The sequence below is a fragment of the Panthera pardus genome, unplaced genomic scaffold, assembly GCF_024362965.1.
Source record: "Panthera pardus isolate Hobbes unplaced genomic scaffold, ASM2436296v1 HiC_scaffold_20, whole genome shotgun sequence".
Taxonomy (NCBI): Eukaryota; Metazoa; Chordata; class Mammalia; order Carnivora; family Felidae; genus Panthera; species Panthera pardus.
This window is the reverse complement of record NW_026526766.1, coordinates 24,712,635-24,727,342: the sequence shown is the minus strand read 5'-3', so window position 1 is coordinate 24,727,342 and position 14,708 is coordinate 24,712,635. Positions and strand designations below refer to the sequence as shown.

Genomic DNA, 14,708 nt, shown 5'->3' with positions numbered 1-14,708 from the left:
GCCATTTTTATCTTTATTGAACTTGATTTAAAATACATTAAATGTGTTTTATAAGAAATATTTTTGAATCGGTAACTTCTGTACTTACCTATGTACATGTTAAGAGAAGAAGTGACAAGTTTCTTATACTGATCTGCTTTCTTTCGCTGATCTCTTGTTTTTCCATACTGTATTAAATATAGTGTTATGTCTAATGTACTAATATGTTAAGTATTTATAAATAATTAAGTCCATTTAAGATATGTTGAATAAGTGTAGTGGAGTGGGCAAATTCCCTGGAATAAAGATGTTAATGTGGGAACACAGTTCCTCTTGTTCATAAGTATAAAATTGTGCCATTATGTAGTATGAGAAGAAGCTAAGTCATTTAGAAAAATAGAAAAAGAATTGGAAGGTATTTCAGTAAATTATTAATTCATACCATCCAAATTTACTTTAACACTATATAGTTAGTGAAATAGTGAGAAGACATAGTACTGCACTGTACAATTGAGTAACCACTATGTGAGTGTACCTAGTCACCTTTTCAGTAGTTTAGTAGCCACATTTTGGACAGTGGCAGGTATAGAACAGATACAGAAAGTTCTAGTATAGTACTGGACAGTCTTGGTCTGGAGCTGTGAATCATTTTTCTTTGTTTTTACCTAATTATTTTGAATTGTGTAAGGATTTTATTTAAGGAAAAAAAGAGAAAGACTCCAGGAAAATTTAGTCCTAAATTTTGTCCAGTTTTATCTCTCTCTTCTTGATTTTTCAATATCCTATAATATTAATTTCTGTTATTGTACCAGGGATTTAATTTAGGAGTAGACAGTTATGAATACATTTTCTTCTTTCAAAAGTAATTTCTGTCTTTCAGCAAGCCTAGAATTCATAACTTCATAATTCATAGTAAATCATTAATTACATTATTTACTTTTAAAAAATTAAATCTTTTTTCTTTGACTATTAGGCAAAGTATAAAGAAGTAAAGGCAAGAAATGCACAGTTATTGAAAATGCTTCAGGAAGGTGAAAGTAAGTGATTTGTGTGTTTTTAGAATTAAAAGTTAACCTTAAAAAATATTTGAAGATAATTTTTCAAGATATATGATTTATTAACTCAACAAAATTAAAAATTTTATCAGAGTGATACAAATTGAATTGTTTCTGATAATTTTATTATTACAAGTCACTCTTACAGCGCCTTAGTATTATACAGGTTTATGACTATTTGGGTAAGAGAAAGCTTGAAATTTCCGTTCTTATAAAGTACTGGATTACATTCAGCAGGAAAATAAGAATAGACCTTGCTTAAGATTCTCTTTTTAATTATTAGAGGAGAATGCTTATTATTTTGGGTTTTCCTTCTCCCCTTCTCCCCAACTCCTCATACTTTTGTTGCCACTCTAAACTTTGGCAGTAGTTCACCAGCAGGAAGCCAAGGAAATCACTCAAAAATGATTAGAAATATTCAGATTAGTAAAGTAGATGCTATGTGAAGCCCCTCCCCACATCAGTTGCACTCCTGATTATGTATACCTAATGATACTTGCCTTGAAAGTTCTATGAAGATTTTTCCACTCATAACAGAAAAGGAAGTGTGTGTTAAGTTTTTAAATTTTTTTTTAAGCTTTATTTTTGAGAGAGAGGGGGAGAGAGAGAGAGAGAGAGAGAGAGCATGCACACATGAGTGGGGGAGGAGCAGAGAGAGGGAGACACAGAATCTGAAGCAGGCTCCAGGCTCTGAACTGTCAGCACAGAGCCAGACATGGGGCTCGGACTCACGAACTGTGAGATCATGACCTGAGCCAATTGAGCCACCTAGGCGCCCCTGTGTGTTAAGTTTTTAATATGAAGCTTATGCAAAAGAAATTATAAATAATAAAAGACATATAGAAAGATATGAATAAGAGAAAATCTTCTGAACAGACAAAATTAAGGCCTATAAACAGTTTTCCCTGTTAATAAGTGTCAGTGATAAACCAAATAGATCTCTTATGAGTACTGTATAATGTTCAAGAAATGGTGAAACTCACCTTGAAGAATAAGCAAGATAACAGAAATTGAAGATCCTGGGAGTATAATTGTCTAGTCAAAATGTAAACTATGTTAAAAAACAGTTATCAAAACAATATGAGTAAAAACCAGAAATTATGTTCAATTGAACAGAATATATAGTGTTGAAATAGATTCAAGCTTGCTGTTTTATAACTTTACTGTTTTTTGTAATATAATTTATACAGCTTAACTATGATGAAATGGAAGTTAAAGAATAATGGGGAAAGGTATTATTTGGACAATTAGATACCAACATTCTGAGATCACTTTAGATCTGTGCATGTTACTGAGTTCTGTGCAGATCATTTAATAAAATTATGAAAATAAAGTAATTGTTTATAAGCTGTATTTCTTTTTTTTTTATTAAAAAGTTTTGTTAATGTTTATTCATTTGTGAGAGAGAGAGAGAGCATGAGCAGGGAAGGGACAGAGAGAGAGGGAGACACAGAATCCAAAGCAGGCTCCAGGCTCTGAGTTGTCAGGACAGAGCCTGACGCGGGGCTCAAACCTACAAACCATGAGATCGTGACCTGAGCTGAAGTCCGACACTCAACCAACTGAGCCATCCAGGCACCCCTCTGAGCTGTATTTCTAATTAAAGAAATTAAGGGTATCATTGGACATTGGATGCATGATTTTTAAATATGTAAAAAACAAAGTAATATTTATATTTAGAGAAACATTTATGAAAAGTAAGAAAGTTAAATGATAAAAGCTTTCTCTCATTTAAAATGGCTACCAGTAAATGACTTCAGTGTCCATGCTATACTATAAAAAAATCCAAATGAGATCACCTGGCTGGCTCCGTCAGAGAATGCAACTCTTGAACCCAAGGTCATGAGTTTGAACCCCACATTGGATGTAGAGATTATTATGTTTTTAATTTTTTTTAATTTATTTATTTTGAGAGAGGCAGAGAGCAGGGAGGGGCAGAGAGAGAGATCCCAAGCAGGCTCCACACTGTCAGCTCAGAGCCCATGTGGGGCTTGAACTCACAAACCGCATGATCATGACCTGAGCCCAAACCAAGAGTCAGAGGCTTAACTGACTGAGCCACCCAGGTGCCTGAGATTACTTTTTAAAAAATCCAAATAGAAGAATTTTATATAGAACCATTACATGAAAAATAGAGTACATTAGAGCATATATACTCTAGCATTTATAATGTAAATGTAGGGGCGCCTGGGTGGCTCAGTCGGTTGAGCTTCTGACTTCCACTCATATCGTGATCTCAGGGTTCATGAGTTCGAGCCCTGCCTCAGGCTCTGTGCTGACAGCTCAGAGCCTGGAGCCTGCTTCAGATTCTGTGTCTCCCTCTCTCTCTACTCCTCCCCCACTCATGCTCCGTCTCTCTCTGTCTCAGAAATAAACATTAAAAAAAAATTTGTAATGTGAATGTAAATACAGTCAGTTCTATTATAATGCAACATATGTTCCTAACAATCACCAATTTCTGCCTAAGTACACAATTAAAACCGCAAGGATTATGGGGGAATGGGATTAGGAGTGCACAACAGTCAAAAAACTTCATCAGAGACGTGTTAAAAAAAAAAAGATAGGAATCTAATTAAAACAGTAACACAGTTTTATACATGTTAAAATGGTTAAACACAAATACTATAATAAGTCTGGCACTTTACCTGAAAGACCTGAAATTTGCTTGAGAAAATAGGTTTCAGAAGGTCTGCAGGTTGTGTTTACTGTGAAGCAGTGGAAGGATGGAAAGTTGGTATAGTTCTGAACACTCAGGGAATGGAGATAGCTGACAGATATTTGAGGTGTGTGCATGGGTTCAGTTTTCTGTGTTCGTGAAATAATGCTCAAGCAACTGTAAAGTTCGCGTTATGTTCAAGTTGTTCCCCAATACAGTAATCTCAGTGAAACAAATTTGTGTTTTCAAAACAAGCATATTATTATAAAACTGACTATAATTGAAATATTACGTAATATTTAAAAATTATTCTCAGTGAGTGTGTGTAATTCTGGGGATTGGGGAGTAGAAAACATAATACATAAAAATTCCCAGGTTGAAGGGCACCTGGGCTGGCTCAGACAGAAGAGCGTGCAACTCTTAATCTCAGGGTCATGGGTTTGAGCCCCACGTTGGGTGTAGAGATTGCTTAAATTAAAAAAAAATTACCAAGTTGAATCTTGAGAGCCTATGATTTGGTTCTTGATGCAGTGTCTCACCTTCATTAAACTATAAAAAATACATTTTAATTGCAGTGTTATATTATATTGGTAGAGCTGTGGTGATATCAGTACTCATGTAGTTGATCTTTTCCTCCTTCACTAAATTTATTACAGTCTTACCTGTTTGGTTTCTCCTAGCTTGTTTTCAAAGTTCAGGAGTTAGTTTTTCATGCATTGGCCATTACCATGGGTTAAAGAAGTTGTTAGCCATGTGGGGATTTTTAAGGCTTAGGAAACCTTGGCACCAAAATGTAGAGCTCGTGCTTCCCCAAAGAGGGAAAACCTCTCGACAAAGGAATAGTTCTAAAAGTCCACAGGCTTATGTAATCAGTTATGATCATATGAGCTACATTTATTTGACAGTGCTGTATTGATATGAACAGTCAGATAAAAATCATTTTTGTGGGCCTTACAGTATTGCTCGCCCTGACAATTTGACAAAACAAAACAAACAAAAACATTCTACACTGTTTTTAAAATCTTGCTTTAAGACTAGTCAAAGTATTTGTTTTATCCCTTTGAGAAATTGTTTATGCCCTTGTTCTCTGTAGTATAGTTGGAAAAAATTAGTCTTTCAAGATACCTTTACAATTAATATTTTAACACCACAGAAAATGTAAAATTTCCAAGAAAAACTGCTATAGTAATAATAATGATGAGAATTTACCAGTGAAAAGTAAGAGCTATATGGAACTAAGGAATACATTGATTCAGTACAAGGACAAATCTTTGCCCAATTGCACTGCTGTCTTGGTTCACTAAAGTATTATTCAAGTGTTTGAGTGACTGAAAACATTACACTGCTGTTTTTCCTTTCTTGTCAGTGAAAGATAAAGCAGAAATACTGCTGCAAGTTGATGAATCACAAAGTATCAAGAATGAGCTAACTATACAGGTAAGAAAAACTATGGAGTATACAGGACTGGTTTCCTTAAGCTATTACACTTTAGTCCTAAATTATGAAACTTGATTAAACAAAAATACAGCCCATCAACACTGCAGTAAAGTGATATAAATTACACTTTTTTATTATTATGTAATAGCAGATGGATGAAGATTCTGTTTTCCATGCTGAGAAAGTTAGGTGTGTCCTGAAGAGTAAGGGAGGATAGGGTTGTATTTCAGTTGATGCCTACTCTAAATATAGAGATAAAAAGGGCAGGTAGAACTTACCCAGTCATGAACCGTGACTTTCTTCCTTTCCCATCCTTACTTTGTCATTTTCTCTTGGAATATTGAGCTTCTCCTGTCTACTTTTAGTAGGCAACTGAGTAAAATGCCTAATTGAAATTGTGTGTGTGCTCAGTGGTGGGAAGGTGGTTCTCCTGTGATCCCTAGTCATCTAGTAGTCAAATTCATCCCCAGGAGTAAGTGTTAAGAATTAAGAGTATTTGCCTGAAGACACGAAGTCTTTTTTAAATTGAATGTTTGGTTTTAGGTGACTTCACTTCATGCTGCATTAGAACAAGAAAGATCGAAAGTGAAAGTATTACAAGCAGAACTAGCCAAATACCAGGTATGCGTTTCTAATTTCGAAAGTGTTCTCATCACAAATAATACACTTAGGATAGATACTGTGTGAGAATAAGGTACTATTTTATTCAGTCTAAAATCTATTCGCCAAACATATTAATAATGTTATTATTGGGCATATCATTTACACTTTAGAAAATGTTAGGGTCATTCTAGATATTGGTATTTACAGTACTAACTAAATTCAGAAAAATCCTTGGTATGTGATGTGGCATATGTGCCAGTGAATCATATCGAGGGAAGGTACATAATGACATTTGTCCTATTACATAAATTTGATCACATTGGTACAGCAGTTTCTCCTAGATATCTTTATTGTAAAGATATCTTTTCCCTTTATAGTTAATAAATATGTGAAGTGATACTTTGAGATTGTGTGAATATCCTTTTCTTTTTACTAAATGGTTTTAGCATCCATTGATGGTGATTTTTCTAATTCTGTTATTTCTTCTGCATTTACACCTGGCATTCAGCATTTTTTTCTGGACAAAGCAGTAAAAAAATCAGTTATTTGTTTCAGTATATGTGTATATGAAGTATATATGTATAAAAAGCATTTTATGTATGTGTGTCTAAGTCATGATATAAAATATGTTAATTAATGTGGGGAGTCATAAGTCAAAAAGGTTTGAAAGCCACCACTGTTGGCCTGGAGAACATAGAAGTTGTAACAGCCCCAGGTTTGACATCTCATCATTCCCGGAAGAATTCCCTTTGCCTGGGAGACTTTGAAAAAGTCATATCATTGATCCATTGATCATTTTGTGTGTGGGTTTTTTTTTTAATCTTGTGGAAAAGCAAGGTAAGAGTTTTAAGCTACGTGACATTGGTACCTATGCATAGTGGGTATCTACTTTGAGGAAAGCTCTTAGTAAGTGTATTTGTATTTTCCTGCTACAGGAAATAAATTTTATTTTTGATACATGGCATTACACATCTCAGGTCCCACATAACCTCTTCATACGTTTTTTTTTTCCTCTGGACAAATCTGTGCATAACTTTTATTTGGTCAGGAATGAATCATGACATTCTCATACTTGATTTTTTTATTTAAAAGATTGATGAAGAAATGTTTTTGACCACTAGGAGGGAAGTTATAGGCAGAACAAGGATGAAAGCAACAGAGAATAGCTGCCAACACTAGTAAATGGGTCTGGATTCCATGGGCCTCTGACCACTTTAACCACAGCCAAGTACTGGTTCCTAAACCTGGCTGACCATCAGAATCACTTGGGAACTTTTTGAATTACAGATTGTTGAGCCCATTTCTAGTAATAATAAATAAACAGATCTGGGACAAAGTCTAGACTTCAGAGTTTTTAAAATATCACCACTTAGGTGATTCTGTTGATCAACTAAATTTAGGCATCATTGCCATAATTTATAAAAATGGAGAAGAAAACTGTAAAATTATTGTAAGGAACCATTATTTTGTGGTTAAAATGAGGGGTAGAATAGTTCAGGATGATTTTAATTTTCCTCTTTGCACCTTTGTACTTTCTGTATTTTTACAATGAGTATTTGCTTTTTAAATCAGAGTCAGGCAGAAAATGATACGTTAAAAATAATGAATGTAAAATACTTCTTATATTTTGAGCTCCTACCTCTTTGCTTGGCTCAAATCAAACACCATAGATGGAGTTTCATTTGGAGCAAATTAAATACAGATTCATGTATATCACTGAGCAATATGAAAAGTAGAGTCTGCTTTTCAACCTGCTGATGAACAAAATCAGATTTCTGATGCTAATATGAACAAGACTAACTTGAATTAAAAATTGAATTATCCGAGAAGGTAATAACTGAATTAGCAGATTTGCAGATTATATGGAGCAAATTATTTATTTTAGAAGTGATCAAAAATTGCACTTTTTAAAAAACCTGGGACAGTCCAAATGAGGTCTAAAAAATATTGGTAGTCTTACTAAGTCTAAACTAGTTCAAGTAGAAGTAACTACTTCATACAACCCGCTTTAACCATTTGGAAAAAAATAACCTTATAAAAATAATTTAGTGGTCTGCACATTCAGATTTGCAACAAACTAAAAAAAAAAAATGTTTCCTTCTCATACTCAAAAATGCCTTTGGTCTCATTTATTCTTAAAATGAAAATGCCCCCAAAATGATACTTCCTAAATAATTTGCCCTATTTTTCTTTACAGGGTGGCAGAAAAGGGAAAAGAAACTCTGAATCCGACCAGTGTAGGTGATTGCATTAGCCTTTGAGGTCAACATAAAAATTAACACTTTCAGGGTTTTGCAAAAATGTATATATTTAATGCTGTGCAACTGCTAAACTATGCAGTTTTTGTTGAAGAAACTTAAAGTGATTAGCTCACTAACAGTCTATAATTTTATGTCCTTTTGGCTTAAAGTGAAAAGAAGAAAAATAGAATTCCAGCAGAATTCACTGATTATTGTTTACTATCCATACTTCTTATCACTTTAGTTTTTCATCAGTCAATAAAATTAATTTACTCTTCCACTAATATGTTTGAGTTTTTAAATTTCAGAAACGGTGTGTAAGTAGTATTAATTGGATTGTTGAAGTTCAGTGACCATTTACTCAGCACTTTGTGCATGCTAAACTCTACAGGACATACAAAATGAGTGAAAAGTGGTGGATACCCTCCAGTGGACATCGAAGCTGGGGACGACAAAAATACGTATGCATTAGAGTGACTAGAGCGTTGATAGCACATTGTTTGGAAATTGAGAACACTTGCATGAGCTAGTTTCTGCAGGGTGGATCTCTTTTCTGTAAATTTGCCGGGAGGCATTCCAGGCAGAGGGAGCAAAATCTGTGCTGAAATATTTGTTTAAAGAACAGTATGTCTTGAGGACAGAAACATGACACACTGAGAATAGAGTGTTGAAGTTGGGGAGGAGTGAATGAGAGATCTTTCACTGGTATCATCAATCACTAGAGTGATTAGTGGTTTGTGGAATTGATGTTTTTCTTTTTTTAGTGTAGTCAGTGAAACACAAATATGATTCCTAAAAATACAGAGGTTTTTTGCTTGTTTGTTTTACAACAGAGATGAATACATAAATACTGGTGTTGGCCTCCTTTTTTTCTTTTTTTTTGAAGAAAAAAATAATGTCATCATTACTTTTATGTCTGGCTTCTAACATGAGGCTAAATGAACCTTGCAAAGAATTGGGACTTCTTATTTCTCCCTGTATTCCTAGCACTTAGTCCTTTGTGTGGCACAGAATAGATACTGGATAATTATTTAATAAAGTGGTAAAGCCTTTTAAGATAGTTTTACCTTTACTAATTTTACCTTTGATGAAGAATAGGTACCATCAGACCTCATAAGCCCCCAAATAGAAAATAAAAAAATCTTACTCTTATTGAAGTGTATATTCACTATTGCATAAAAGAAAAAGTGCCTTGTTGAGTTTTTCTAGTCTATATGAATCCATTAGATTTGGCTTGTGATTTATAACTCACCTCTTGATGTATGCTGAGATTAGCTTTCAACAGTCCTTCTACAGAGGGAGAAAGGAGAAGAAAGTGTCTTGAGATGCTAAAGAACTATTACCTTAGTTGTGCATTATTAAACTATTAAAAAAAAAAAAAAAGAATAGGTACCATCAGGGACACCTGAGTAGCTCAGGCAGTTAAGCATTCGAATCTTGATTTCAATTCAGGTCGTGATCTCACGGTTTGTGAGTTCGAGGCCCTCATCAGGCTCTGCGCTTGACAGTGCGGAGCCTGCTCGGGATTCTGTCTCTCCCTCTCTCTCTACCCCTTCCCTGTTCACGCTCTCTCACTCTCTCTCTCAAAATAAATGAATAAACTTAGAAAAAAAAAAAAAAGAATAGGTACTATCAGAGCCTAATCAATTCAATAAATATATATGGTAATATTCCATGATACCATATTTTTCAACCCAGTGATGAACAAAATCAAATTTCTAATGTCTTATATGAACCAGCTAGACAGAACCTGAATAGTTTCAGTTATAATTGAATTACCCAAGGAGCTAATGAACTGAATTCCCAAACCATACTGTATCATCATCTGCTTTTGATTTTCTGTCTGCACATTATCCATTTAGTACATTATCTAGTTTCTAGCACAGTGCCTGGCACAAGGTAGATGCTAAACAGATATGCCATTTTCTTTCTTTCTTTTTTTAAATTTATTTATTTTGAGAGAGAAACAGAATACACAAGTGGGGGAGGGACAGAGAGCGAGTGAGAGAGAATCCCAAGCAGGCTCTGTGCTGTCAGCACAGAGCCTGATGTGGGACTCGAACTCATGAACTATGAGATCACAACCTGAGCCAAAGTCAAGAACTTAACCAACTAAGCCACGCAGGTGCACCCAGATATGCCATTTTCTACTATTGTATATTGGTTTAAAATCACCTGGGCACATAGAAACCTTCATTGATCATCCTCTTTTGAGTTGGGTCTTCTCTGGAGTACTGTATTCATAGTTCTGTTTTTCTCCCTGAATTTTCTTTTTCCTGATTGATACATTCACTTCTGTGGCTCAATCTACCACTTGTAGGCTGATACCTTAGTCTCACCAGGGAAAGCTTTATCTAGTAAGAGATAGAAAAGACAATCTGTGATCAAGTGGTGGTTTCTTTTCCATTAAATTGATTTCTCAGGCATTTCTTCTATTTTTTTAAATGTTTTTAATGTTTGTTTATTTTTGAGAGAGACAGAACATGAGTAGGGGAGGGGAAGAGAGTAAGGGAGACAGAATCTGAAGCAGGCTCCGGGCTCTGAGCTGTCAACACAGAGCCCAGTACGGGGCTCGAACCCACGAACCGCGAGATCATGACCTGAGCTGAAGTCGTATGCTTAACCGACTGAGCCACCCGTGAGCCCCTCTCAGGCATTTCTTTTAATAAATATTATTACTTAGATTATTTTCAATTTACTAAATGCTCAATGAAATTATTGATAGTTTAACATGTGCCAGGTGTTGTGCTAAGTACTAGAGATGCAAATATATCCATAATCAATTGGAAGGAAACAGAAATGTAAGGAAATACTCATAAAATATTCCAATAAATAATAATACTGATATGTTCAATTTGCTATTGGAGTACAGAAGAAATGCATCTTACCATTTTAAAGGGGTATCTTGGTCAATTTATTTTATTTTTTAGCCTTCACAAGAAAATTTAAGAATTTATTTGCATTTTAATGTATATATTCAAAAAGATTTTTATTTTTTTTAATGTTTATTTTTGAGAGAGAGAGAGAGAGACAGAGCATGAACAGGGGTAGGGGCAGAGAGAGAGAGGGAGACACAGAAACTGAAGCAGGCTCCAGGCTCTTAGCTGTCTGCACAGAGCCCAGTCCGGGGCTCGAACTCATGAATCGTGAGATCATGACCTGAGCTGAAGTCAGACACTGAACTGACTGAGCCACTCAGGTGCCCCTTCAGTTACTTTTAAATTGGAAGCAATTTTCATTATGCTATATTGAAATGAATACACATTTCAGAATTTTCAGTAAGCCAGTGGATATCATTTCTTATTAGGGAATTCATTTTAATTATTTCAAATTCCATTAATAAGGTCTTACTTAAAATGTGATTATGGCAATATAGCTGGTTAATTAAATTCAAATATTTTTGACATCTGTGGGATTTTTGACATTTTTTGTAGTGTCAGTAAAGCCAGAGGAACTAGAACTATGTTGAAGTCTCAGTTCTATTACTTAGTTGTATGGACCTTGGCTCATAATACTCAATAAATGATTGAACAGAGTGAAACTGAGTATCAAATGAGAGCAGCTAGTGAAAATATTGGGTAAAAAACTGAAAGATGCAGTCTCTTCCTTTGAATTATTTTTAGTCTGATAGGAGTAAAAAGGCATAGCATGTAAGTAAGTAAAATTCAATATAGAATACAGTGGATTCCATAAGGAGAATATATTTGTTAGGGAAGTCTGATGTTACTTACAGAAAAAAATAACGTTTTTAAACTGCTTCTTAAATTTAGAATAGGTAGCTTTTAAGGGTATAGGTCATGTACCAAAAAAAAATGATGTGTTCAGGGAACAGAAATATAAGCAAAGAATATGTTGAGGAAAGGGATTGCCTTCATTTTGCCTGGAGCATAAGACAGTACTGAGATAGCCAGAGAGATGATTTGGGGATAGCTATCATTCATCTTAAATTTCAGATTAAGAGGTCTGTACATAATTTGGTAGGCATGGGGAAATCATTAGAAGTTTATAGACAAAGGAGTGATGTAATCCAAGTTGCCCTTTAAGAAGATTGAAATGGCAGCAAATTATAGAAGAAAATTGATAGCAAGTTATGGAAGAAATTAATTTGGAAGAGAATGTCAGAGAAGCTTCTATAATAGAAATAGGGGGTAAAGAGGATCTGAACTACAGAGATGGCAATGGGATTCAGAAAATGAAAAAACATTCCCAGGGTGGAATCTAGCAAACTTGCTTAGAGTGAGAAAACGAACAAGGGCATTAGAGATGAAAACAAGAGCTCATGCATAAACAAGAGAATACCATGAGCAGGGTCAACTGATGGAAGAATGAATGTAGAGGCAATGGACAGAATTGGCTTTGATTTGTTAAATTGAATTTGTCCCCAGAACACTTAATGTAGAGGCCATCAAGTTAGAAATGCAGTTCTGATCCTTTGAGGAAAGGCTGGAGTTAACAGTTTTAGGATCCACCTACAATTAAGTTGTATGAATAGTTGATACACCCAAAGGAAAAAGTTTTTGAAGGAAGATATTGCTGAACATTAGACTTTAGAAATTGTGGGAAACAGAGTGGTCAGAAAGGTGGGAGGCATGGTCATGAATGTTGTAGAGAAGTCTCAGGTCATGAGCCCATGGAAGAACTGTAGGACTGCTAAAACACATTGATGACTTTCAAAATAGCTCTGGCACAGAGCAAGGCATTGAGGAAAAAGTTAAACTCTTTAACACTTTTGGCAATTAAAGAAGCCCCAACATGCCTTGAAGGGGCCACAGGATTGAGTGAGGATTGGTTTGTTTTATGTAGGACTGAGGAGACCTTTACAGTGTTCATGAACAGAAAGGAGCCAGTCAAGATGACAAAGAGATGGGGGGTGGGAGTGAGGAATTGTCTTGTGAGCTCACCAATTAGGTATTTTCTTGCCATTACACTATTTGGTTGCCTTATCAACCTTCTGTAATTTGTAGTTTAAAGCTAAGTTAAGCTGCTCTCTGTTAGTGGAATTATATACCCCTTTTCATATAACAACTTAAGAATGTTTAAGTAGAATTGAAAGACTTAAAAAAGAAACAATGATTTAATGATGCAGACATTAATAAACATCAATGACTTAGCTTTTATACTGAAGCTAAGGAAAAATTACTGAAGCAACAAGCAAGATGGTAAGCGAAAGTCTAAGATTCTCCAAAATCTGTAAATCATTGGCAAATTTTCTTGGGGTAAATTTTTAATTGAATTCAAAATGTTGTCTAATATGAACCCCCACTGCCTGTGGGGTTGTTATGAAGTGGATGCACATATGTACTATTAGCAGCCTTGAACTTTGGTTTTTGCCATTAGGAAAAGCTCTATAGTAATAGAGAGCCAGAAAAATGTTTATACCCAATAATTACCAATATTGGATAATTAACCCTTAGGAAATAATTTGAGAGAAGAATAAATTTTAAAAGATCTATACAGATACAACAGTATGCATGGTAGGGAACCATGGAGTAACCCAAACGTCCAACTTCAATGTCTAACCCAATATCCAGCTTGAATGACTAAATAATATAACACATCAGTGGGAATTGTTATTATGCAGCCTTCAAAAAGGTGTAATTAGGATAACTATGTAAAAACCTGGAATATTTGAACAACATTTAAATATAAAAACAAAAATAAAACTTGTATACTGATTATAGCTATATAAAAATATATGTGCATGTGGACAAACTGGAAAGTAGTAATTCTTTTTAAAAAAATTTTTTTGAGTTTATTTATTCACTCCATACAGAGAGCACAATTTTGGGAGGGGCAGAGAGAGAGGGAGAGAGAATCCCAAGCAGGCTCTTCACTGTTAGTGCAAAACCCTATGTGGGGCCCAAACTCATGAACCATGAGATCATGACCTGAGCTGAAGTCAAACACTTAACCGACTGAGCCACCCAGGCACCCCTGGAAAGTAGTAATTCTGAATTAAACTGCTTGTGTTGGGATAAGGGGATTATGGGTAATTATGGGTTCATTGTGTTTTCCCCCAAAATTTTATCTAATATACTGGTTTTTGTAATTAAAAAAAAAAAAGGAACACTACTACTTGTTAAGTAATTTGCTGTTATGGGAGTATGTTGTATTTACTTACCAATTTTATTGACATGTTCAGGTGAATCATGTTGATTATTATGGGATGTCTTTTGGTCGTGGAAGTTTTGTTTTTCAGACCAGAACCCTTCACTGTAGAAATGGTGCGGAGAAAGTAGCATTGTGAGTCAAATAATTGTATGGCTGCAAGAAAACTTGTAAATTTTAATCAACCAGCTTGATGTTTCCCTTATTTTGTCTTCCCATTTAAAAAATTTTAGAAGTTTTACTACCATTAACCATGTCATATTGTTCTGACATTTTATTAATTTTTTTGATATTCATATTATAAATTAAGATGTGAATTATTTTATAAATATTATTAAATATAGTATGCTCCTCATTGTGAATTTGTTAAGGAAGCAATCAGTTTTCTTCTCCATACCTCAATATATTAGTGTGCACTGATTGTACCATCTTACATACAATTAGTTTTTAAAAACACAACCTTATTGACACATAATTTACATACAACTGCACATAATAAATGGGGGTAAGTGAACATGCTTTGTGATTTTAATCCTCTGATACTAAGATTTGCCTTAGGTACCAATATGTGACCTACCTAGTAAATGTCATGTGTGGGCTTATAAAGAATTTGCACTCTGCAGTTATTGG

General features: G+C 34.7%; 1 protein-coding gene across 4 annotated transcripts in view; it reads left to right on the top strand.

Moving 5' to 3' along the window:
* GKAP1 (G kinase anchoring protein 1) overlaps positions 1 to 14,068 on the top strand; it is an 89,716-nt gene extending 75,648 nt beyond the window's left edge. For all 4 annotated transcript variants that reach the window (XM_053907835.1, XM_019423549.2, XM_019423547.2 and 1 more), the window contains 4 exons: positions 953 to 1,016; positions 5,057 to 5,127; positions 5,671 to 5,748; positions 7,928 to 14,068. In XM_053907835.1, coding sequence (XP_053763810.1) covers positions 953 to 1,016; positions 5,057 to 5,127; positions 5,671 to 5,748; positions 7,928 to 7,975 — 261 coding nt within the window. In that variant the 3' untranslated portion in view covers positions 7,976 to 14,068. The remainder of the gene's footprint in view (positions 1 to 952; positions 1,017 to 5,056; positions 5,128 to 5,670; positions 5,749 to 7,927) is intronic.
* The last annotated feature ends 640 nt before the right edge of the window (positions 14,069 to 14,708 follow it).